Raw genomic sequence first — 25826 nt, 5'->3', positions numbered from 1 at the left:
TTCTGCTTAATCCACTACTTTCTTTCATGTCCCTTATCCTCTCTACCTCTCTTCATCCAAACATTACTCTGAGTCTGAGGATAAAAGTTTAGGGATTACCTTATTTAAAAAAGAACTATGCCTGTGGCTACCTCCTTCTATCAGTCATTCCTTAAACATTAACTTAATATGAAATGAAACATCCTTTCACCCTATCCTACATATTAGAAGGTAAAAGAAAAGCTAATTGCACTTAGTGTACATGTAGTTTAAGATATTTTGAGTGCCAAATGTGTACTGGTTGCTGTAGGTAGCAGAAACATTGGTGTTGAAACTAAATGCAAGGAATATGGCTGGGCCAAATCACATGGCTCCTTTACGCCACCTGTTGTACACGTTTTTGAGATCCTAGTGCATATCCTTTTTTCGTATGGAGGAAATGGGTTAAAATGAATTATTTGTCTGGTGGGACAGTGGAGAGAAGAACTGATCCAGTGAGCAAATACATTTCTATAAAAACACAAACATTTACTATTTTGTTTTATTATCCAGTTCAAGTAGAGGGGTTGGACTCTTTTTTTTTTTTTTTAAATCAGTTGTTTGTTTGTTTTTTCAATGAGTCATCATATGTCACCTCCTTCCTGTCCACCTGTTGCATATTTAGTTGTGGAGGACTTCAGGGGCTCAGTCGAAATCTGTAGAACTGCAGCAGCTATATCCACATTTTGAGATCCTAAAGAAATAATTATTTTCCTAACAGAAAGGACTTCCTTTACTGTTACTGAAGTACACATAGTATAACTGCTGGGCAATACATGGTCATATCAAACTCAGGCAAGTATATTTTGGAAAGAAAAAAGCTTTATTTTTATTGAACATATTAAACAAACATTCCAGTACAATAGCATATTCCATAAGTAATTATAACATATTACAAGCATAAAATCACTGGTCACCCTTCATCTCTACTTGTAGAAAAGCTTATATTTGTGACTACAATGACCACAGTCTTTTCCTGAGCCAGGCCTCTGCCAAAGCTGAATTTGGGAAATAGTCTTCTAACCTGGTCGCTGAGTTTCTAGTAGTTCAGTATGACAAGGATCATGGTCTAGCCATTTCCAATAATGGAAGACCTCGGTCAACTCTAAGGTATGAGCTGGGTGTAGGTATTGATCTCCTCTGCCAAGGTTAATGTGGGACAAACAAAGCCTTGAAAGAGCTGAGCTCTTCTTTGCCACAGATCCAGTCAGGGTTAAGCTTACAAGTGGTGGTGGTCTGTTCAGACTGGGGCTCCTTACCATCAAAGGAAGGAATTTAGACATCTTTTCCTTCTCCAGTTCTCAGCCAGAAGAGCAAGAGGGACAGTTTTGTGGTAACTTGATACCACAAGAGGCAAATTCAGTGAATGCATGACTTTGGAGCATGCATGGTATGCAGCATCCCAATGGCCTCTTGCTTAACATTTAAATTTAGCCTTGTGTACATATGGTCAGGGCCTGGCTAAATTTTCCCCTTGCTCCTTTCCTTTCAGGCAAGGTAGAAAAAGGCATTGACTTAGTATAGAAGTTTAAGTGGTTTAGAAATTGCAATGAGATACAGCTTGAGTGTTTACTATATGGTTATACAGCAGAGTTGCTATCATTGTCATTTGAGTTTTTGAACTCTTGTGGGTTCCTCTCCCAGCCCTGCCTAATTCGTGTGAGGGGTCTGTCTAAACATGGGAATATAATAACAAATTTAATGATCAGTACAATGCAAGGAACAATGAGCGAAAGCATATATGCTTCTGGAAGATACCATCTGTACGATGAAGGGCTGAGGAACCTCTTTCCACCATAGCCCAGTGTATGTGCAGTACATAAAATCAGTGTCAAGTATCCCAGTTTGGACTATGGGAAAAGAAAAAAGTAGTGTAAATTTAAGATTGTCAGTTAAACTTCCAAGTAAATACTATTTACAACCTATTTATGTTTTGGATCTGATCTGAGACCATTTAGGTAAAGTTGCTTTATGTAAGGCTCATGTTCTTAACCAAAGCTTTGTTCAAATGGAGATTGAGAAAACACCTCTTTGTTTCCTGGCCATCCTGATAATGTTTTTCTGAAACACATACTTCCATCTGCCTGGAATTTTCATGAAACTACAGAAAAATTGGTGAATAACTTTTAACAGGCTTTAGAGCTAGTCCAGAAAAAAAATCTCCATACCATTTCAGTTTTTTCAGTGTCTAAAACCTTTCCTGATAATAGACCACTCACTCTCACCCCAACTCTAGTTCTGAAGACTAAACCAACGAATGATTTAAGTGTTTTATATAAACAAAGTGTAGTGTCCTATTAGCAAGATTATACTGTCTATAGTCATAATGATGCAATCTGCCAGAAATTCAATTCAAATTCTATTTTTCTTACACGAGTAGCACCATGGAATAGGTGAGACCCACTGAAGAGGGATTATTGTTATAGGTGTCTAGACTTGAGTAGATGGGTACTACAATACCATATGATGATGAAGGGGCTGCAAAGGCAGATAATGCAGTTGAGTGCCTGATGAGATGTGCCTTTACTGATAGACTTGAAAGGAAATTCAGACAGTGAAAAGGAGGGAAATAATTCAAGATGGAGAAGAAGGATAAAGAAGTTGAATTGCAGGAAGAAGCAGAGAGAGAAAAGAGGCAATTTCAGGCTTGTTAATATTACTACTTAATGACTATTCCAAATTATGCCAGTACCTTGCACTCAAAGATGTTCTCTGCCATTGACCCTGAAGGATTAACCATTTTACAGTTTATAACTAAAATGTAAATTCTCTTCCAATAATGGAAAACAAAAGTCTTATCTGACTAAAGGGCAGTGTAGTATCAGTACTGTTACATGCAACTGTCCTGATTTTAAAACATCACTGCCTTTGCAGCATGTCCAAATAAAGTATCTGATAATAGGGTAAATGAATCTCAGAAAAATCTAACACTTTCACCTGTCTATGGGCATGTGAAACTACTTTTAACTGATACCTCAAATTTTATGGTGGTTTCTTGTTCTAAAGATAGGACATTTTTTTTCTCATCTCCTTTTCTGAGATGCTTATAAGCTCTCAAAGTGGAGGTTCTGAAAAAAGGCCATTTCCTACAGCTGTCAGACATTATTATACATTATTCCAAGCTGGAAGCTGAGTTGTTAATACTGACCTTTCTTTCATGAAATATCAAAAAGTGGCAGCACAGTTGTTTGTATGTTGCCTACATATTGTTTGCACTTAAAAGTGACAACAACTGTTATTTTATTTGACAGCCCTTTTCCATCCATATTGTAACAGAAATGTCAAACTGGATTTATGAACCTTGTAATTAGTTAAATAACTTGGTCTTTTATTAAATAGTTGAAAATTCTGGGGGCTTGCTTGACATAACCAATGCTCTGATTTATATGATACCTTTAGCTACTGCAGCTTTTCATTTGCCCTTTAGGGCTAAGTACAAAAAGTCAAAAAGCCTGAGGCTGAATGGATTCAATCTTCACAAATTCATCTAAGCTGTATAGATTGAACCGATAAGCAAGTGAACCGATATTCACTTTTGATTCCAGAAACGCTGGGAGGTGCCAGAAGCTGGGAAGTGCTCTTTCATGCTTCCTTGCTCAGCAGGAGCAGACAGCTTGGGCCAATGCTAGCCCACCCATTCTGCAAGGGTGGGTTTTCAGGGAAGATGCAAAGCATCTCGGGATGCTGGGGGACTGTAAGTTAACTTGAATCTGGAGAGGAACTAGGATGGAGGTTCAATAAACTGATTTAACCTAAATCAGTTAAATCTGAAACTACATCCATCCGGGTTTATCTTTAATTGATTTTGGCCATTTTGAAAGCAGTTTATGCGCACTAAACTTCTACTGTATTACAGATTTGAACCAGTTTCTGATAACTTTTACCAGTTTATGTGTAATTTCTGTCCCTAGCCCACGAGCTCAACTTCCCTAATTTTACTTTATTCAGATGGTAAGCCCAATGCTTCTCTGATAGACTACAAGGGAGCACAGAAGTTACCAGGAACTCAGGAAAGAGAAGGGACACGAGGATAGTTTTTAAGTTGAAAAAGGTCTATTTCTTACCTGTACAAATCGAAATTCCCTCCAGTTGACATTGTTGCTGACTGAGGGCAAGGAAGTTATTCCCAGCAAGATGAACAGAAAAAATCCCAGGATCCCCAGTGCCAAATAAGAGTCACTATGCCAGCCACTAGAGTGGATAAATTGATCTGTTCTGTTGTTCTTTATCTGAAGAAAAAACATCAGATAAACATTAGAATTTCAGTGTCAATGAATAGAAAAATATCTTCTAACTTTTGGATTAAGATAAATAGCAAAGATTTTCTGTAAATATATTAAGACAATCAGAAAGAGCAGACTGTTTCCTGAACAGTGTAATATATGTTAAATTGCCATTATGTGTAGCTTACTGAGATGGGAGTGCTAAAGTAGCATTAATGGCACTTTAATGTACACTATACATTACTGTAGACCCATTGAAAATGAAAGGAAGGGGATTCTTTTTCTATAATGTGTGATTTCCTGACATTAGTGAATGTCCAACTTGTAAAGGGATGTGCAGAATTAAGGAAAAATATTTCTTTAAATTATTCCTATCAACTAATTATTCTATTTTGTTAAAACTTTGTTAAGATTAGAAAGAAGATGTGAGCAGAACTGCCCCATCTGACCACATCAATGACTTATGAAAAACAGAGGCATACGGGAAACGCAACTTAATCAATGAAAAATAAATTCAGTAGCATAATTAGCATAAGGTTAAAAAATAAGACTTTCAACATGAATTTCTGAAACTCCACTTATACAATAGTGTATATAAAGTGGAGAGTGAGAAGAAGGAAGAAAAAAATGGAGAAACCTACCTGAGAGATGACATACGAATTTAGTTTCCATCTTACGTAATAGCGAATAGGTATAACAAGGGTGTACAAAACATGTAAAAAAGCATAAGCCAAGGCCACTAGTCCAAGCTGCTTCCTACAGAGCATCCATTTGTCTAGCCAGTCTGGGAAACGGCTGTATTTTGTTCCTCTATGTAGCTGGATAATTGCAGCTATTACTCCAGGAAGATAAACCAAGGCAAGAAGGATGAGTGCCACTACTGGGCAGATCCTATTAGGAATGGAAATTACAATAAAAAATGAAACGTTTTTGTTTTCATAAACATAATTGTAGATGACTTCACGGATCAAACAGTAGAAAAAGAGGAATGCACTTAGGCCAAGAGACAAGTAGATGGGAAACTTCCACATTGGAAAGAGCTGTAATGGGTAATTCTCTATCTCTTTGGCTGCCAGAAGAGAGCCTTGATCCAGTGGTGTAAGGCCAAGAGTCCGAACAATACCCATCACCATTTCTTTAGCTTTGCTGTCATCTCCACAAAGAAACACCTGTAGTGACAGAAATCATTGTGACAATCATTATTAGTGCCCTGTATAACAGTACCACAAACTTCTACTGGCTTTTTTGCTATTTATACAACAGTGAAAGGTAGTACGTTCTGAAACAGATTTCAGAAGTAAAATCTTTCCGAAGGAAAGTTTATAACTTAAAGTAGTACTATCATATATATGAAAACAGCAAAATTAAATATGCTGGATATAAGCATTTAACTGGAACCCTTGGATTTTAACAACCACTTTGGAAGATAACTCCATCAAGCAGTTTGTAGACATATTTGTATTGTGTTGTTAAAGGATGATTGGACTTTACATAAATGGTCACAATCCTCCATTGTTACCTCACAACAGTTCACAAGGTTTCTAGAGGAACAAAGACACAAGTCATAGGAGCACAGACCACCTTTTATTAAAATAAATGCATATTTGCCTTTGAGGTAACACAGTGGAGGAACATCTCTCAAATATGTGTTCAAGGTAATACAAAAGCTCCCTCACCATTGGGCATTTATCAGGAGCACAGGGCAGACTGGAGAGTAGCAGAGTCTCATTCAGTCTCATTTCAGAGTCAGAGGAAAGAATCAACCTGTGTTTTTATTAACTCAGTACGATGACTTGTGGAGCTACCAGTCTTGTCTCTGTTAAGCCTAATTGTGGTGAGCAATGAACTGGTGCTCAGTGCGGGGGAAAAGCAGCTGCTCCCCCTCCCTGTGGCCGGCACCTCATGCTGCAGCTGCTCGGAGTCTGTGTGGGGCAGCCTGTGCCTGCTTTCCATTGCTACCGCTGCTGGGTGACACAGCAGAGAGGCAGGATAGCCCCGTGGGGCCTGTGAGCGGCTGCAGCAGAAAGCACTGGCCACAGGGGTGGGGGTGGAACGCTTTTTCCCTATGCTGAATACCAGTTCATTCCCCGCTGCTGCTGCCCAGTCCAGACGGGCAGTGTGGGGCGCGCAGCATTGGGGCTGTGTGCCCGTCCCTTCTTGTACTGTGGGGCTGGGGCGGGGGGTCCCAGACAGTGGGGGCTCTATGGAACTGAGTTAGCTCCCCCCTTTCCCTGCTGGTGCAGCCCAGCCCGGCTTCACAGACCCCTGCCAGCCTGCGCCCTGTGCTCCTACCGCCCTGCTCTGGGCCCTGCTGGCCCTGGCCCTGGGACACTGGTGCAGGCCTCATGCTCCTGCTCACTTCCAGTCCCCTCCTGCCGCTTTCCCCCCTTTCCTGCCCACCCGCCAGCCAGCCACTGTGCGCTACATGGCTCCCATACCCACATCCATACCCCTACACACATCCCCACAAACCTCCATATGCAATCATTTCTGCATATACAGCACAAATGCACACAAATCAGGACAAAAACTATATTTTTAATTAAAATATATTATTAGTATGTAATTTGATTTTTAGTGTGTAATGTGGTTTTTTTTCCCCAAAGATGGTAAACCCTCTTCCCCAAAGGAGTACTTCCAGGGCCAAGGGGAGGGACTTCCAGTGGCAAAGGTAGGGGGCAGGACTGCAGGTCTCAAGATGGCGACCTGGGGGCGAGGCACCTGTCAAGGGGTGGGGCTACCCATGTGGCCCTTGACAGCTTGCTAAAACTCGATAAGCGGCCCTCCACCCAAAATAATTGCCTGCCTCTGGAATAAGGGCTTCACCATGGTTCCTGATGCTAGAACAGCCTTATGGGGACAATTCATTTGCTTCTCAGGACCTGTCTAACATTCAGGAGCCAAAGGTCAGAGAACGACCAGGATGGCTTACAGACATTGTTGCTCTGTCTGTTCCCCTAAGTAGTGGGCACTAAAGACCTGGCCCAGAAACCTCTCACCCCAGGTAAACACTCTGGATAAGTTAGGACATGCATTTATATTCAGTGAGCACCTCTCTACTCCTGCAGATACCCCTTACCTCATACTAGCTGGAATGGAAACTTGATTTAGACAACCTGATTCATGTCTTCCCCTTTCATCTCATTTCTCCTCCTATCATCCATGTCCATTCTATTATCTCATTTTGATTCTCTTCTCTTCTCTTTTCTTTCTCTCATCTCTTCATTCATCTTCCAGCCTTTTCCTTCCCTTTTCTTTGTTTCTCAGGCTATCTTTCCCAATTCTTGCTCTTCCCCCCCACCCCCCATGATCCTTTTTCCCTAAAGCTGTTTCTTATTTTTCTAACTCAAAGCATTTTAGTGAATTTTAAAAATCCTCCCAACATTGTTGGTATCTAGGAGCAGGTTCCTTCCTCTGATCATTAACAGATAGAGATTTGTTTCTGGGCTAAGCTCAGTCATATCATGTTTCTGCTTAAAGGTAAATTTTAGTTCAGTTTATTTGACTTAAACAGCAGATTATTGTGAAAGTTCCATATCAGTCTTAGATTCTTTTCTGTCTCATTGATATGTTCACCTTACTGTTGAGTAACTGCCTAATGATATATTTTACAAGAAACTCATGTTGCTTAGTTTTACCTGTCGGCTTGCATCCAACGTTCCTGACTGCAGGGCCCAGGCTGACACAGTGTTGAAGGCTTTTACCACCTTTGCACCTGGCACCAGTTGAGCAAGGTACTCTGCATTGGATTCAGGGTATTGGTTTATTTTTAGGTTGTTGCTTACATCCACCAATACTTTTCCATGGAGAACTTCAGTTAGCTCTGACAGAAAGTTGTAATGTTCTCTTTGGATTGCTACAATAATTATGTTGGACTTCTTTGCAGCTTCTGCATGGCTCAACACCTCTATACCTTTGGGAATCAAGCTGGAAGTCTGTGCCTTTCGACTTCCAAACACTGTAGAGTAACCACATTGGAGCATCTTTTGTCCCAGGGACCTTCCAAAATCTCCTGTTCCAAAAATACACACAGTTTCTGGTTTATTTGGAGAGTCTGCAGTAAGATGGATCATGTCGGAAGAGTTTTTCTCCATTTCTAAAAAATAATGAAAAAACAAAGCAAGCATGAATACTTTGAAACTACTTTGAACTATCAAACTATCAGAATACTCTGACTGCACCCAGAATGTATAGTTGAGTTCTCTTTGCTGCTTAAAAACTTTAGCTGCAGACTCCCCTTGTCCCCAAATCACCCTACTGATGCATCACTGCTTACAGTTTAGGGGGCATCTTGGCTGGAACAAGCTTATGTTTTTTTCAGGAACTGAAACAAAATGACTTATTTAAGGTCACACAGAAAATCTATAAAAAACTAGACAATTCACTCCTGGTCTTAGGTCACAAGCTCAGCCTAACCACTAGCAAATCATTCATCTAAAAGTAATCCATAAAAATAACCTATTGGGCATAACAGTAGGGGATAGCAACCCATCAGTAGAGGACTGTAAGAATTTATTTGACCTATTTGTATGCTCTGGTTTGTGAGATTACATCTTTCAACATGTTTAAAATAACTCTGATGGGTTTGAGGATTTTTTTTATAGTTTTGGTTATTTCAAAGGAGAACAGAAGACATGTATGTGTAATACTCATAAATAACTCTCAGTCATTACCTGATAAGGATCTACTTTCCATTTTTTGCACATTGTTCACTACAATGGAGTATGAACATTTCTTGCAATATGGAATTATCTAGTAAAAATCTTTGAATCTGACCTTAAGAGGTCAGAAAGCCAGTTCTGACTTGTAAAACATGGCCCTCCTAACTGTGACTTGAATGGAAACTAAATCATAGTCACTGTGTGTTATGCAGAATTATTTAAAATTATAAATGTATTTAATCAAGGATTCAGCAGTAAAAAGTAAATTTACACATTGTTGTCTCTGTTTTTTAAAACAGCATATTATGCATTTAATTACTGATGATTTGAGGTAAAGTGTCTGACCAATTTATCCAGCAAGCAATGATTTGACATTTGAGTTTTTGGCTAAGCATGGACATTTAAAAAGCCTGATCCAGAATCATTCTAAGTTATGCAGTTTTCTGTAAGTGGGATAGGTTAGATTGGTAGTGAACAGAACACACATTTGCTCTTTGGGAGAGGAGCATGCAGGCTGCTTGCAGTGGCTGAGGCCACGCATGCCCCACAGGCTCCCCAGGCTTCCAGAGACTACCAAGTACAGCTGAGTGCCCGAGCCACCACTGATTGGCTGCTGGGCATGGACGAGCATGCCTCCTCCTCCTGCCATGTCATCTGTCAGCCATGGGCTCACTCGTGCCCAGCAGCCAATTGGGCTCTGTGGTGCTATACCTGGTTGCAGGGGTTCTCCTGGGCTCAGTGTCAGGTTTGTGTGGGGTGCTTCATGATAGGGTTCATGCAGGGGCATAGTTGCCTTTCCCTTCCCTCCTGTGCTCCCTGTGGCTGACCACTGGGCAGAGGCAGGAGGCAGAGCTGTAGAAAGGGTCTGTGCTGATTCCGCTCTGTGAGAACTTGGGTGTGGGGTCTGCTGGGCACTCAACTGGAGCTGCTGAGCATGGGGCAAGTGTTAGCATGCCTCCCTGTAGGGGTGGCCTAGCAGGGAACCACAAAGAAGCCTGGATGTGACGTAATATGAATTGCTAGGGCATCTGGTACAGAAGTTTGATTCACTGGTCTAACCTAAATTAATTAATTTGAGTGCACATCAGTCCAGGTCTATCTTAGACCAGATTCCACCATTTTTAAACCAGCCTATGCACCAAATTTTTGTTCTCTTATAGATATAGACCAGTTTCCAATCACTTATACCAGAAAAAGTGTACTTGTCTGTACCTGGCTTTAGAAAGCATAAATATTTTCTGTTGTAAATGCCTCCAATTACAGGCCAAGCACATACAAAGCTGAAGGTTTCTCATAGGATTCTTGAGAACTGGAGTCAGAGAGATGATATAAATGAATTAAGAGCATCTAGTCTTTTCTAAATCTGCAGGATACCATTAGCTGCAATTGGACACTAGCGCAGGAAATAACAACAAGATATTTTGTAGGTCAAATGTATAATAGATGTTTATTAAGCTTATAACTGATTAACTGGCAGAGATGATGAAGTGACTGTGTTACTACAGGGCCAATCCTACTCCCAGTGAAGTCAATAGGTGTTTTTTCTTAAATTTCATTATGTTCAGGAGCAGGAAGATTATTTATATTTTCTCCACCAAAATGCCTTGAACTCTTGTCCAGGTGTGACAGGAGTATCACTATTGGAGCTTTTCCGCGAGTGGCTCTGCCCTCCTGTAATGGGCCAACTGCCTGCTTATTTGCCTGCCATGCCTTGATCTTATATGATTAATAGATTGTTGTAATCAGTGGGAGGCTGCCCATTTTCTGCACCCCGGTGACAGGGGGCACTACCTGTGGCTCCTTTTCCTCCCCTACACCGCAGCCCAAGCCTCGCAGATGGTGCTGACATGGTTTGACCTGGGCTCTGTTGTGTCTTGGCCCTCCTCTTTACTCCTGGGGAGCTCCTCGCTGCCCCCCTCTTGCTCTGGGGGCTGGGGCCAATGCACCCCACAAATGCTGCACCCTCTCCAGCTCCAGGAACCCCCACGCTACTGGGGAGTCCCTATGAGGCCTCCTCCAAGCCCTAATAGCCTCACCCAGTCCTCCAGTCAAAACAGTGAACATAAGAACCCAAAGCCCCTGGACTACAACATAAAAACTTGACCGTCCGGTCAAGCTAGATTCACTCCCTACTAGAGAGTGAAACAGAGAGGGAGGGAGAGCTCCCCAACCTCAGGAGCAACCGGGGGATGTTTACACCACCAGAGTTCTCCCCTCCGTCTGCCCTAGCTGAGTTCCTACTCCCACGGCTGCTGGAGAGGAACTGACCTCTTGGCCTCCTGCCTGGGTTTAAGAAGGGCTAAGCCCTGCCCCTTCCTGTCAGCTGGTTTTACTGGTTGCCCTGGCAACCAACACCTGCGCAGCCCTAGTGACTGGCAGCTGAGCCTCCCCCTTCCCGCCACTAGGGGTCTCTCCCAAGCCATCTCTGCTTTCAGGCACAGGGCACCTGAGTGCTCTGCAATACTAGGGTAGGGGAACGGTATGGCTGTGCAAAATTTTGCCAAATGTTTTGTTTTGAAGCTGTTTCAATTTGTTTCAAACTCAAAACAATGAAATCAAAACAAAACAAAAAGCCTTGAAACAGCTTCAAAATGAAATGAGGGCACTGGAAACGTTTTGAGTTTCGAAGCACCCCAGTGGTGGGAGGCAGGGGAGAGCCAGGGCTGCACTCTGAGCAGCTGTGCAGCCCCATGGAGCTCAGCCTGGTGGTGGGAGACAGAGTGCAGCCCTGGCTCTCCCCACCTCCCACCACCGGGCTGAGCTGTGTGGGGCTGGCGGGGCTGGTCAGAGCACAGCCCTGGTTCTGCCCACCTCCTGCTGCTGGGCTTAGCTTCACAGGGCTGGCAGAATCGATCAGAGTGCAGCTCTGGCTGTCCCTGCCTCTCACTGCTAGGCTGTGCTCTGAGCAGCTCTGCAGCCCCATGAAGCTCAGCCTGGTGGCATGAGGCGGGCAGAGCCAGGGCTGCACTCCACCTCCCACTGCTTGGCTGAGCTCCACGGGGCTGCGGAGCCACTTGGAGAGCAGCTCTGGCTTTCTCCTGCCACCAGGCTGGATGACAGGAAGCTGCTGCTGCTGCTGCTGCCTGGGGCCAGAGGCAGCATCAGTCTTCCCCGGTGCTGAGTGCAGGCTGTGCCCAGTGCTGGTCCCAGGCAGCAGCGGCAGCCTCTTGTCATCTGGCGCAGATCCAGGGGCCAGCACCCTCCCGTGGGTGTGGGCCCCTGGATCTGTGTGCCAGATGACAGGATGCAGCCTGGGGCCAACGGCAGCAGCAATCTTCCTGTGTGCAAGCTGCATGCAGTGCCGGTCCAAGGCAGCAGTGGCAGCCTCCTGTCATCCACCACATATCCGGGGGCCTGCATCCCCAGGAGGAGTCCAGCACAGCCCTGCAGCCTAGGGGCATGGGCTCCTGGATCTGCATGCTGGACGACAGGAGGCTGCTGCTGTCGGTAAGTGTCATGAGTTTTGCTTTTTGAAGTTTGAGGTGCAGGTTCTCAGAAACCTCTGCACCTATCTCCTTGAAACTTGGCAGGCTTCATGCCCTCAGGAGGGACTACCATCCCTGCAATTTTTGTCCAATGCAAGAAATGACAAAGTTTTCAGCATTTTCATGATTTCCCATTATAGCCTATGGGCAAAACATTGAAACACATTGAAACAGTGAAACAGTTTTGACGAAACAAAACAGGATAGTGCTTCAAAACAAAACAAAAGGATGAAACTAAACACTGTTCCTTTGAAATGGTGAAATGGACATTGAAACAAAATGATGGTGTTTCACACAGCCCTAGGGAACAGACAGTACTGGAAAAATATGAAAGAAAGAACCCTCAATGCTCCTTTTTTGTCATAGGTTAGAGCCCTATGCCTGCAGTATGTATAAGGAATTTAGGAAGTTTCTGAGCATCTTCAATTCCCAATTAAGTTAATGGGATTTGAAGCTGTTTCCTACCTTGTAGGATCACGCCTTAATAAACACAGGTCAAATTCTGCTGTCATGCTCTCTCAATGAGTTGTGCTGTACCCAGTTAAACTATTGGTATGAATAAAGTAAACAGAGGGTGCCATCTACACAAGACACTACTGTGCAGTGCTTACTGTGCATGTATAAGCTACTACTAAATAAGGGCACTTTTACAAGTGCTCTAGGCAGCACTTTAATTAGAGCAGCTACGAGAACTGCTTTAATCAAAGCATTGCAGTGTCTTGTGTATCAGCATCCCTGTGCTTCAAAATGAGGCATAACTAGAAATGTTGGCACTCTGGGCAGAGGTGCCAGGGAGTGGGGACAGAGGATGGGGGTGGTGTGCCAAATACCAGAATCTTACTTGACCTTGGCTGCTGGGGATACGAGTGAAGCCTTACGTGACCCAGCTGTGGCTGCTACTGCTGTGGTGGCATTAGCTCTCCACACATGGGTTGCTGCTGCCACAACCATTGCTGCTGTGTGGGCTTCCCTGGGTCTGCTATTTTTTGCCTCCCATCTAAAGTGTTGCCCAGTGCTGGTGCCCCACTTGTTCAATCTAACCAATGATACTGGTCCAGTCCGACCTTGGCCAATTCACTGAATGTCTCTTTGCCTTAGTTCCTGGGTTGTTGTATGGAAAATAGTATTCCCTTTCTTCTATCCTTTGTTTAGCTTACCTGTTTAAATTGTAAGGTGTTTTTCCCACCCGGCAGGATCTATATTGTGCTATAAGCATGTACTTCTCTTTGCATCGCAGAACCTCTAATCTTTGCTGCAGCCTTTAAGAGCTATAGTGATATATTAAATAAAGAAAAAAGATGAACACAAAGTTTGTTATATTAATAGTGGGTTTTCTGAAATAGCATATTATGGAATCTTTCAAAATAGCCATAAAAGATGCATAATTAATATCTAGTTAATGCTACAGATTTCACATTATCGTTTATTCCACAATTTAGATAGAAAAAAAATACACATTTTAAATTAAGCTTTCTTCTGAGCCTTCTAGAAATGTGTGCATCCTTTAATAAGCATTCAATTAAAATGAATTGCAGTCTTTTTAAATAGCTTCAGCAAAGGAGGAAGCTATGAAAAAAGTTCATGGTAATAGATTTAGAGTTACTTGCCTTTAAACATATGCCATTATGATATATTATAGATGCTTACTCAATTACAGGTACTTTATCAGAGAGACAGCTTTGCAGGAGAATTTTGCAAACTAATGTTAAATGTAGCATTATTACATCTTGTTGTTTTAGATCTACACTCTACTTTTGATAGTAAATAATTCAAGACATTTTGCCTTGAAGCATGGAAGCTTGTGTATGACATGCTGTTTTAAAACTTGATATGAAAAAATAATAAGGATATTAGAATTAGGATTAAATATGGAATGCTTGGTTATGTTATAAAGAAGAAGAGATACGATGACCTCACCCCCTGATCCCTGCAATGGGTTGTTTGAGGACTGGCTATTACATCAGGATACTCATGCTGCCTTGCCTTATATTTTAACTCATATAACTTATATAAGTTATATACTTATAACTCTTGCCTTATATTTTACCCTGCCAGTAATTGCAGAAAGATTACCTTGTTCTGGAACAAATCAAATCTTCTCTGAATTTTTCCTAATAGTAGTTAGTTATGTAATAGAGGTAAAGGCAAAGTGATTGAGTGCTGTTACATACACAGACTTAACTGAACGCAATTCCTCAGGTGTGTTTGTGAATCATATCACTTATGTTGCCTGAATTACAGAAATGCATGTGAAGATGTTATTTAATTGCTCTAAACATGCTTACATGGGTTGATGATCTTACAGTTGTCTGGGGAATTATTTCTTTTTTTTGTTTCTTGGAGTCAGTCAGTAAGATCTACTGTGGGGGGCATCTACACATATGCTTTACTGTGGAATTGACTAATTAACTCTAAATTATCACCATCTATGTGTGTAGTGTTATGAGGCTGGAGTAAACTAATTAATTCCACCATAGGATAGTACTGCTTAACACAAGTACTAGCTTACAGGAAATGGTTTCAGTTACAGGAAGAGGAAGGTGAATAGTTCAGCTGAATCCTGAACTTTTTACTTGCATTAATCTTTATCTTATGCTTGTGATCGTTTCTTTTAAACAGAAACGCCAAACCCTCATTACCCTGTGTGACTCAGATTGTGGTGTGTTGTAAGTTTTAGATTCCATTTAGGGAAGCCTCATTTTTATTTTTAACCAGCAGATGGCAGCAGAATCTTGTTTTCCCTTGATGTGTGAAATGGTTCACAATATTTTCTTGAAAAAGGGATCCAAGAAAATTTTTCTTGGTTCTTTAATATAAGCGTTCAGAGCCTATACAGACAAATGCCAAATAATCTCACATCAATATATAAACTTTGTTTCACCTCCATTCCTGTATTTTTTTTTCCTGTGGAGTTTGAACTCATTACTTTTTTGTGTCTTTAAAAGAGAATCCATATGTGGGCCCCAAAATGATGTGCTTATTTTTTTTGTCCTATGATGTTGGTGGGAAGAAGCTTTTCATTGAGTTCCACTGCTCTGTAGAGGAACTAAAATCATAAGAAGATGCTATTCCTGACCCAAAATGCTAACAATATACATTTGATAGAAATCACCAAGTACATACCTGTATGATGCATGGGATGAAGGTACAACCTTTTTTTCAATGATTTAGATCTTTAGTTATTTTTGTTTTAATTAAATATTTGATTTTATATTTTTGGTCAATTCACATTGAAAGGCATCATAGGAGAAACATGTTTTGCGGAAGGTTCTGAATGGAAAGAAGGATGTTGGCATATAAGAAAAATAAGGAGTTTCTTTATGAGTACTGGTTTGGAAGAAGCAGTGAAGGTAAGAGCAGAAGCAACTGGAGAAAGTACAGAACTGAGTGTTGAGATGAAGGCTGGGAGGGAAATGTGTGTACGCCCTTGATGGTGAAGATGAGACAGCTGTATTTTGCTACAGAATATCTGATGAAACCAGTGCAATGATTCAGAAAGTAAAGTGATATGATTAGAGTGACAAAAAGAGCACTCTAGTGTTTACAGAAGAAGAGGTGTCAAGTACATCAAAGATCCTGGGGAACTTATTCTACCCAAGCTATGAATTCTATTTCCATGTTCTTGTAAGCAGCAAGAGGAGGGCTACTGCTGCTCTGTGATATAGCAGAATCCCGAAGTTCCTAACCCAACGTGAAGACGAGACTTTCAAAGTATCCGGAGGTTTACAGAGCTGCAGCAAACAGCTGTGTGGAGCAACTCATGAGCTCTAGCTGACTGGGGAAGTGAAACCTTTGAAATAAAACCCTCAGGAAACAGCTGAGTGGCTCATCCTTAATTCAGAATTCAGCAACCCACTGAGAATTGCATGGGTCGCAGACCATCTAGGTATGAATGATAGGGGTTCTGCTTAATAACAAACAGTGCTGAACCAGAGGCACCGCATCAGAGTAGATTTATTGGTCATTTTAGTAGAGATACCTTAGAAGGGAGCAAAGACCCTGTATAAAATTTTGCAACAATATTGTAACATTCAGGGCTTGAGGTTTGCCAGGGTAAATACATAGGAAATCACACAGGAGTCACGGTAAACAGGCCAACAACAACAGACCTGGGACACTGACGGATGTTCAGGGCCCTGCTCTAACTCATGGTGCTTTACAGAGAGCATCATGAGTTAGAGCCCTGCCCTGCCCTGCCCTGCCCTGCCCTGCCCTGTTGGGTTGGGGGAACTTGAACCTGCCTGCACTGCCCCAGGCCACCAGTTGAAGTCACTGGCCAGGACTGCCACAGCCCTGCTCCCCTCCAGTTCTGGGCTGTCAGCAGAGGGAGCGAAGAGAGCAGAAGTAGCTGAAGGGCTGCTATGCCCAGCCTGAGCTGGAGGGGGTGTGGAACAGAGGCCCTTGCCTCGTGGGTCCCATAAGCTGCCCCAGCTGGGGCACTGGGGGAGCTGGGCTGGGCCTTTGTGACGAGGGCGCTCTGTTCTACCCACCTTGCCCCCTCCAGCTCAGACTGGGCTTGCCCAGCAGTTGCTACGGCAGCTCTCAAGCAGCCCCGCTGGAACTGGGGGGGTGGATGGAATGGAGCCCCCGCCTCAGGGCCCCAGCCCAGCTCCCCCCAGTACCTCAGCCGAGATCGCGAGCGGGGCCCACCAGGTGAGGGACTCAGCCCTGCAGCTACTACTGCTCCCTTCACTCCCTCTCTGCTGACAGCCCTGGGGGGCAAGTGAGGAGGCTGCATGAAAAATGAACTCTCAAGGGCATACAAATTCCCTAAGGCACTCTAAAGCAGAGCACCTTAATGTGTTACCTGATTAGGTAAGAGTTAATTTTTTGCACAATTGGCCATTTTAGAAGTGCTCTGCAGCTGTGCACGTTAGGTCACAGCTCTAGAGTGCTTTGGGGGGCCCGATTGTGTGAAAAATGTCACTTATGTCTGTGCCCCTGTATGCTGAGTTTGCCTTTGTCACTCAAACCTGTCTCCTCATATTTAAAAAAGGGTTATTTTTATTCCCCTATGCCTAACAGCACAGGGAAGAATCTCTTGAGGTCACCTTGGAACTAAGTGCTCTCACTGAGTTTAATTTATTGCGATGCTGCTGTGCTGCTCCTAAACTCCTGATCTCTACTACGGGGTATGTCTACACCGGGAAGAAATAAAGCCACCTTGAGTTAGCATTACCAAGATGGCTAGCTACGAATAGAAGAGCAGTGAAGATTAGGTAAATGGAGTTTCAATTTGCATTATTGGCTTGAGGTTCTGGGCTCCAGTACAGTTTATCAAGATGTTAACATGGTTTTTTATTGTCTTGTCTTCGCTATGATTTGAACCAGGGTTATGTAGCTCAGGTTAGCCAGCATAAGTTAAGGAGCAACCTGTTTTGTTTTGTTTTTTCAAGGAAGGAAGCCAGCATTCAAGGTGATACTGTTGTTCATTGGTAACTGTTACATCTATCCCTACCCCAGCATTCATTTTGATCTACATAAATGTCACCTCTTGGTCAAATAAGAAAAGACTGTGATCTTCCTATTAAGTTGGCACCTTGACAGCCAGTAGCATAACTTGGGGGGCAAGTGGAGCACCACCCCTGGGCACAGACTAAGAGGGAACATCAGAATCCCTCCAAAAGTTACTGCCAGCCGGGGGTGGGGGGAGGTGGAAAGTGAGGTGAGTAAAATGGTGCTGTCCTCCCACCCTGGGGAGCCTTTGCCAGAGGAGGTACATCCCTGCATCTAATATGTATGTATTTAGCAGGGGACGTGGACAGAACACTGGGGGTGGCACCTAGGGAGCCTGCCCCATAGGACTGCTGCTGCATTATTGAAGCCCATGGTCTACAGCAATCAACTCGCCCTGCCCCAGCAGCTCCATGAGCTCAATACACCTGCTACCTGTATCTCCTGAAGGTTTTCATTTATTTCATCCAGGTTATTATGTGTGTCTAGAAAAGGACACTCCCTATAGCTAGGCAGAACAGGGGCTGTGCTTGTACCTGGCTTCTGTGTGGAGCGTACCTTTTGCATTCTTCCCTCCACGTGCCTGTCATCTGTGTGGTGTTTGGATAAACCCTGACTTGCTCTTCTGAGCAACGGAGTACACATTTCTATTTGGGAATTCATCCAATATTGATTGGCAGTTTTTGTGCCTTTCTGTCCTTCTGAGCCCTACAGTCTCTGTCCTTATCACTTTGTAGGTTGGTTATTCACAAGCAGCAGTAACCCTGGACTGCTTTTGTAGATGCCTGTCTTTTTCCTGGAATGTCTGAGACCAAAATCATTTCCAATTCGTTTTCAAAAGGAACTGGAAATCTGGAGATGCCAGGCTGAGAAACTGCCTCCCCAAACCTACTTAAAACCAAATGTTCTAGCAACAACTTAAAAAAGAGACTGAGTACAGGTATAGTGATGATTACTGTCATATTCATGCATCTGTATTAAGAATTTTCCCATGTGTATCTTAATCAGGGCATTTTCATGGTTTTTTGGAGAAAGAAGAAATTCTGATTTAACAAGTCACCTCAGATATATTTTCACTTAAAGCTAATTTCACTTAGAAATTATATTACTTCTATGGCTGTCACAGATGAAAACACAATAATACATGGTAAGTTACTTACTGATACAGAAATGTGAAAACAAATCCTGCCTTCACTTATAAACTGTTTTTTCTGTCTTCTAGTTGGGAGGCATACACAGCTAAACTGCATTGTTGTACCATGATTTATACTGTTTCTACAAAGAAAAACGCAAAACAGTGACAGGGATCAAGTGCTTAAGAACATGTTGCAACAAACTGTTGGCCAATCTACTTTTAAGTAAATGAGGTTCTTTTCTGAGTAGCTTCTTGTGGCAAGAAGGTCCTGAGCCCTCACAAAACTGATAAAAACAAATTGTTTGAGATGATAAATCCTACTCCTGAGGATATTCTGCTTCCTACATGTCTTCTTTTTTTATCAGGAGAACACTAAAGCTGCCTGGAGGCTCTTCAAACATATGAAGTATAGACCTAAATGGATGTGCTTAATGTTTATCTAAATCGTAACAAAGTATTGAGAGAGCTGCAAATCTCACCATCTCAGACTTCCCCATAAATACATAAGATCCGGCTAAAAGTCAAGTAATTTTCTCTGCATTTTCAGGGTGTTGACCTGTTCTACGTTTAAAGGCATCAAGCATTAATCCAGTCTAGTCAGCTGCACGCTGAATGGGCATTTTGTGGAATCTTCTAAGGCTTCAGAGATGAGAGAGGCCTGCTTAAACTACAGGGCTATGTGGCATGGGATTTAGCTCAGCTAGGCCAGTAACTTGCTTTAGGACCTTAGGGACTTAAACTCACATTTTCAAATTACATGTGTATTGGTAAACAGAAATCTTGGGGGTTTTGGTCAGGCCTGTGAGGCTCTGCATTTTCCTTAGTACGGGGCTAAACCTATAAAGTAATTTGTAGTTGGCGATAGTATAATGGTGGGGGCAACTTAAAAATGCCTATTGTATGTGTTTTATATTGTATTCTCTACTCATTAAAAGCAAAGTGAATTTCAATTATGACTCATATCCTTTTGGCCTCTCAAGAAACTGCTAAGAATGATACAGGAGTGGTTCATTTACAAAGTATTGATTGGCAGTCTCTCAGAAGGACTCCGTTAGGCACATTCATAAAATATAAGGTGGTTGGGTATATTCTTACAGTCAAATAAGTACTCACGGGTGCAAAACAAGACACTGCAAACAATAAAAAGCAAAGAGTTAAACCAGTTTATTCAGAATGAGCTCCAAAAAGTCTGGGCTGGACTTCTCTTCTCCCTTATATAAGTGTAACTTGATTTCAAAGCAGCTTTGGCCTGCATAAACAAGCGGAAAATCAAATCTATTCTGACTTGTTGCATACTACTTTTCATGTGGAGATAAACAGCTTAAGTCAAAGGGTAGGCTACCTGCTGCTTCAGAGAAGTTTCACTGGGGTTTCTTGGCTCTCTCTCAAGCCGGGGAGTGGGAAGAGAAGGGAGAACAATTTAGAGTTTTTAAAAGAGAAATGGCACAAACAAGTGGTGGGCTTGCCAAAACAAATTGACCATGTGATCCGGTTTTGGTCTGGATAGAGTCCAGAACTGCTTATACAGCATTTTGTTTTGTCTGCATTTTTGTTTGACAGTGGTGTGCTTGGGGATGCTAAGAAGGTACTGTTTTGGAAGATATTTGTTGCAACAGCACACTTTATCAGCATCTTTGACTCTCTGAAATAAAACACACTAGTGCAGGGGTTCCCAAAGTTTTATGCTGTGGTTCAGCAAACCATGGCCTGGATGTGGCTGTGGTCCAGCAAACCGCGGCCCAGCAGTCACAGCCGACCGTGGCCAGAGTTTCCAGCCAGCAGACAGATCAGGATACCCCCACTCCCCAGGCGGGGGAGTGGGCCAAATCCTGCGCTGCCATGGGCCTTGAGGAAGGAGCTGAGGCCTCTCTGCCCAGCACTGGGGAGCCACTTCCAGTCCGGCAGCTGACCCACTGCAGCCTGGCACCGGCTGTGGCTCGGGGATTGAGAACCCCTGCGCTAGTGTATTTCCCCCCACCCCCTTTTGTTCATTTTCTTTGTCTCTGCTATGACCCTGAACATCTCATTTGTTTTCCCTTGCAAAGAAGAGAACATAACAAGGTCAAGTTGCACCTACGAAACACAGTGCTGGACTTGTGCCTAATGCAAAGTTTCCCATTAAAAAGCATCAGAATAACATTTTCTGTTTTCCTTGAAACTATTCATTAGTGGAGAAAAGTTTTCTGTTAAAATTCTTAAGCAGTTCCACCACCAGCATATGGGAGACTTCTGGTCTCAGAAATGCAGTGAAGCCAGGAATGTTGCACCTTCTCTTTCAAAATGGAATTAATAAGGCTGGATTTAAAAGCAGCTGTGCACACAAAAAATGGGTTAGTTTATTTGCTAAGAGGCTTGAAAATCTGCAACACTGGTAGAGAGCAGATAAAAATCTAAATGCCATAAGGCCATATTTAATGGTCTGAACTCCCACTGACTTCAGCAAGAGTTGTACATGTCCTGATGATAGGTTCATTCCACTACTGTTACCTACTTTGCATTATAAATAGGGTTGGAATTGGAAAAAAATCCAAGTATACCTGGCTGTTAACTTAGCTAAATGTTCATAACGTTCATGTGAGAGGCAAGGATTTCTTTGGGTAATATCTTTTATTAAATCAACTGCACAGTTGAGAGAGAATTAGATAAACTTTCCAGTGCAAGACATCTTCATGTCTGACTTGTTTTGATAAATGCTTTCCTTATTAATAGTCTTATTAATTTATTGCATAATTACCAAGCTGTTTTGAATAATCCTAGCTTCACTTAATGCCCAATCCTGCTCTTTTGGTTCTAAGATTGTAGCACTGTTCCTTCATAATCTCCCCGTTTAAAATATTCTTAAAATAGAATGATGCTAGCGTTTAATTGTCTAGCAGATAACCTCTCCAAGAAGTTTCTTCATGTTTAGGACAGCATAACTAGAGTTCTTCTTAAAGAAACTTATTTATAAAGCTGCTATCACACATGATTAAAAGATAGACTATAATAATTTGTCTGGAATTAAAACTGGTGGAAATAAGACGAGGATCTGCTTTAAATGCTGATGCCATTTTTCAACCAGTTTTTAGTGGCTGATCTCATACGATTTATTACATTATAATTACTGTCATTTTAAAGTGTTGAATAACAGGAAGCTACAATAAGGTTCGGGTTTCTTAGATTTACAAATATATTTAGTATTATTCATTTCTCTTTTTTAGAGTGTTATGGTGTGCATTGAGACTAAACATGTTGATTGTTTTCTGTACACCTAATATTTGCCAATGTTGCTACCCTGCATTAGGAAAAAGTATTCTAGGAAAACATTACAATTTGCTATATAAGGCCTCAGAGTTGATTTAACCTTGAGACACTATGAATTCCAAAGCAATCTCTGAGTTATACAATTCCACATCTAAGGATTAAGGGCTAGATTCTCTAGTGAATCAGGGCTGCCTTGTTTCATGCTCTCAGTACAAAAGTGGAAAGGTCAGCACAATCAGGCACACAGACTATGGACAGAAATTACACATAGATTGGTATAAGTGATCGGAAACTGGTTCAAATACAACAGATGTTCAGCACACATAAACTGCTTTCAAAATGGCCAAAACTGGTTTAAGATAAACCTGGATGGATGTAATATCAGGCTTAACTGATTTAGGTAAAATCTGTTTATTGAATATCTACCCCAGATTCCCTCCAGATTCAAGTTAAGATATGATCCCTCAGCATCCCACAATACTGTGCACCTTCCCTGCAAAACCCACCTGGCAGGGTGAGTGGGTGTGCTAGCTTTAGCCCAAGCTGTCTGCTCCAGCTGAGTAAGGAGGCATGCTTTAGCAACCCCAGCTTTTGGCCTGAGGCATGTGGCTACATTTTTCAAATCAAAACTGAATGTCTTTTCAGTTGCTTATCGGTTCAATTTATGCAGTTTAAACTAACCTGCAAAGATTGAATTGATTCAGCTTTGGGTTTTTTGATTGTCTGTACTTAGCTTGAAAGAGCAGCACACTGCAGGATAGCTGAGCTGGCATAGCAATATTAGGGAGCGAGGAAGCAGATATGACTTTTTCCTTTCTGCTCTCCTGAGACTTAGAGCTGAAGTGCCGTCCTCTTTGAGTCTCTGACACCTGGCAAAACTTAGAGCTGTCCTCAGGCAACTAGACCAGCATATAGCCGTCAGGAATCTATAAGGAAAAAGTGATCTCCTGGCCTTAAGTTCTGTCTACTGGCCTACACAGTGCATTTTTTAGGCAAGGGTGTCAGATTACTTACAAGATGCTGTAGTTTGTTAGTCGTTTTATTTCTTCATCGGTAGCTATTTCCTTTCCTCTGCTACCAGGAAGCATAACTGTAATTTGTTCTTACTTGGGAGTGCCACCCCCACAAGAGGTCTGGGTTGTTGCATGCAGAAAGTTGCAACAAAAATGAGAACTGGAGCTATCAGCTGTGTAGCCGACAGGATGGGGCCAGAATCTGAATCCAAAAGGGAAGGGGTAAAAAAGAAGATCTCATTGATGAAGGATACCACGCTAGATTTTCATATTTTTTTTCTTTATACTGGGTAACTTTTCCAAAGTTGGAAATGCATTGAAAAATTAGTGTGGAAAAGGAAGACATGCAGCTAGAAGGTAGGAATCAAGGGGTTTGAATTATGGGGGAGTTCAGGGGGTCTGAGCCCCCCCACAAGAGATGAGAGCCCTCCTATAAGGTTTTAAAATCCTAACCTGGGGGGAGGCCTTCTGATTTTATTAGGGCATCATGATGGGCAGCCCAATTTTTTTTGCAGACCCCACCCCCACAGGAGTCAAAGTCTAATTCAAACCCTGGGGGAATGGACCCTGGACATGTATTATTTTTTTGTGCTCTTAGGGGCAAAAAAGAAAAGCCAGGGGGAAAGTGTGTGTGGGGGGGGGGGGAAGAGAAATTCAGAAATACAATAGAAAATCAAAAATAATTTTCAAAACCATTATGAAGTGAGAACTTTGAGGATACCTGGAAAAATTTCTGCAAAAACACCAAAAATTATGCAATGCAATGATTTTTTCCTACAACTTTTATTAGTGAGTATGCCTGGAACAAAGTAGTAGGAGTACCTCAGAAACAATATAAATATTAATTAATAAACTGGATGTTTAGAAGCAGACTAAGAGTTAATGCAAGAGGCTTTATAATGTTCTCATCTAAAGTCTTGTGTCTGTGAATTCTCAGTGACCCCATAATGCTCTTATATACCAGTAGGGTGGCACCCAAAGATAGTACTTTAGCCAATTACCTATCATCCATCTTTTTAAAAGCAAAAATAATTTAGGAACATGTGGCTGCCCCTACGATGAACAAGCATTAAAGTGTTTCTTAAACTAGGAGAAGAAAGTGCTGATATGGTTTTTGATTTCACATGGACTATTTGAATATGTTGTTGTTCCACTAAAGTACTTAGCTATTACATTTTTCCACTGTAAGAAATCACAGATGTCAACAAATCTGGAAGCTTCAGAAAGGCTGTATCTTTTAAAAAAATGCTACAGCTTCAGCTAAGTGCACCGTTTTATAAAATTACAACAGTCTGAACAAATGTGCAGCAGTGTGAGTGACATTTTATGTTGAAGGCTTACAGGGAATATGAAATTTTCATATATCAAAGCTGAAGGACAATTTTGACAGCTGTAAGTGTTTTCTGAATGAATAATGTGATACCATACAAGACAATAAAAAAGACAAATCCTTTCTCATCTGCAGCAATAGAGACCCTTTCCTATCCACCTACAAAATACATTTTTTAAACAAGATTATTATTGAGATTTCTCTCACCAGAGAAGGAAAAAATGCAATCTGGTATAAATCTCAAAAAAGTCTGTTTCTATCTTTCATTTGAACAGCTGATGAGTTATAATTTTGGGAAGAAACAAATATCACTTGCATTTCTCTATTTATCAAAATCCAAACCGAAACTTTTGGTGCTGTCTTTTGAAAAATCTGCTTTTCAGTTTCATCTTGTATTTTTTAACTGACTTAATTGCAGGTGATTTGTTGACATCCTTTAAATATGGCACATGACTTAAAGTCTAAATACACTTTGGTATCAGACTGTGTGAAACCTTTGAGTACTAACAGGTGTATCTGATTTCCTGTTCTTCATTCATTTCTAGATAACAAAGTCATAAAAATGTGCTTGCATCTCAATACCCCTTTTCACCTCCTTCTTTGAGTAGTAATTAACTAAAAAGACAGGGAATAAGAGATCTTTCTGTATTTATAATAGTGAGCAAAGCCAAAGCAAAATTGTGCAGGAGATACAAAATTTGAGTCCTTGCCCATGTAAACTATGCAAAGAAGGTTGGCAAAAGAATTACTTTAGTTCAGTGAGAGTAATGGGTAGGCAAGCAGGTTCACAAGCACTTTTCATCTCTTAGCGGTAGGAAACCTGAGAAATGTTTTTAAAAAACTTACCTATACACCCAACTTAATATGGTGCCTTTAGGCAAATCAGCACTTCTCCAGCTGCTGAGATGCTGGCTGTGCTGCAGCAGTAGCAGCTGGGTTGAGGAGCCGCACAGGCGTCTTATTGCTTGAAGCAGAGTAAAAGATTCCTAGGAGCCTCCCAACCATTTATCAAGCAGAGGGAAACAACGGGGGAGAAGGGGTGGGGAAGATCAGCAGATTTTGCAAGACTGTCTGAGAAGAGTGAAAGAATTTCCCATCAGAGGCTTAGGGAAAGCCCCAGACCTAGTATTTACAGGCTGAGGTGAAGCTGAGGTTGCTTTTGTTATGCTGGCATTGACATACATACCTCTTGGCTGTCAACCAGCATTATGGGCTGGCTGCCCTCCTCCAGTCTTAAGTCATTGGATGCAGTTGTGTAAGACGA

General features: G+C 41.9%; 1 protein-coding gene across 5 annotated transcripts; it reads right to left on the bottom strand.

Moving 5' to 3' along the window:
• Positions 1-828: 828 nt before the first annotated feature.
• STEAP4 (STEAP4 metalloreductase) lies at positions 829-25826 on the bottom strand. 5 transcript variants are annotated; one of them, XM_090047133.1, is made up of 7 exons: positions 25409-25826; positions 19002-19116; positions 13545-13655; positions 7880-8337; positions 4883-5410; positions 4083-4247; positions 829-1868 (listed from the first exon to the last, which is right to left on the bottom strand). In XM_090047133.1, the coding sequence occupies exons 4-7, from the start codon at positions 8333-8335 to the stop codon at positions 1599-1601; spliced, it is 1419 nt and encodes a 472-aa protein (XP_089903259.1). In that variant the 5' UTR covers positions 8336-8337; positions 13545-13655; positions 19002-19116; positions 25409-25826; the 3' UTR covers positions 829-1598. The 5 variants fall into 5 exon arrangements, with proteins under 5 accessions (XP_089903259.1, XP_089903258.1, XP_089903260.1 ...); XM_090047132.1 differs by lacking the exon at positions 19002-19116; XM_090047134.1 differs by lacking the exons at positions 19002-19116; positions 25409-25826 and adding an exon at positions 23234-23363.

Source organism: Crocodylus siamensis, chromosome 5 (assembly GCF_052110815.1).
Source record: "Crocodylus siamensis isolate JL-2025a chromosome 5, ASM5211081v1, whole genome shotgun sequence".
Taxonomy (NCBI): domain Eukaryota; kingdom Metazoa; phylum Chordata; order Crocodylia; family Crocodylidae; genus Crocodylus; species Crocodylus siamensis.
This window is presented reverse-complemented; position numbering and strand designations above follow the sequence as displayed.

What these genes read in the sequence shown, in the direction of transcription:
- STEAP4 (XM_090047133.1), bottom strand. Translation starts at nt 8,335, where the DNA reads ATGGAGAAAAACTCTTCCGACATGATCCATCTTACTGCAGACTCTCCA. An exon ending in ATTCGTATGTCATCTCTCAG is followed by an intron (nt 4,248 to 4,882) that starts GTAGGTTTCTCC and finishes TTTTTTCTTCAG; the next exon opens with ATAAAGAACAACAGAACAGA. An exon ending in GGGAATTTCGATTTGTACAG is followed by an intron (nt 1,869 to 4,082) that starts GTAAGAAATAGA and finishes CTTTTCCCATAG; the next exon opens with TCCAAACTGGGATACTTGAC.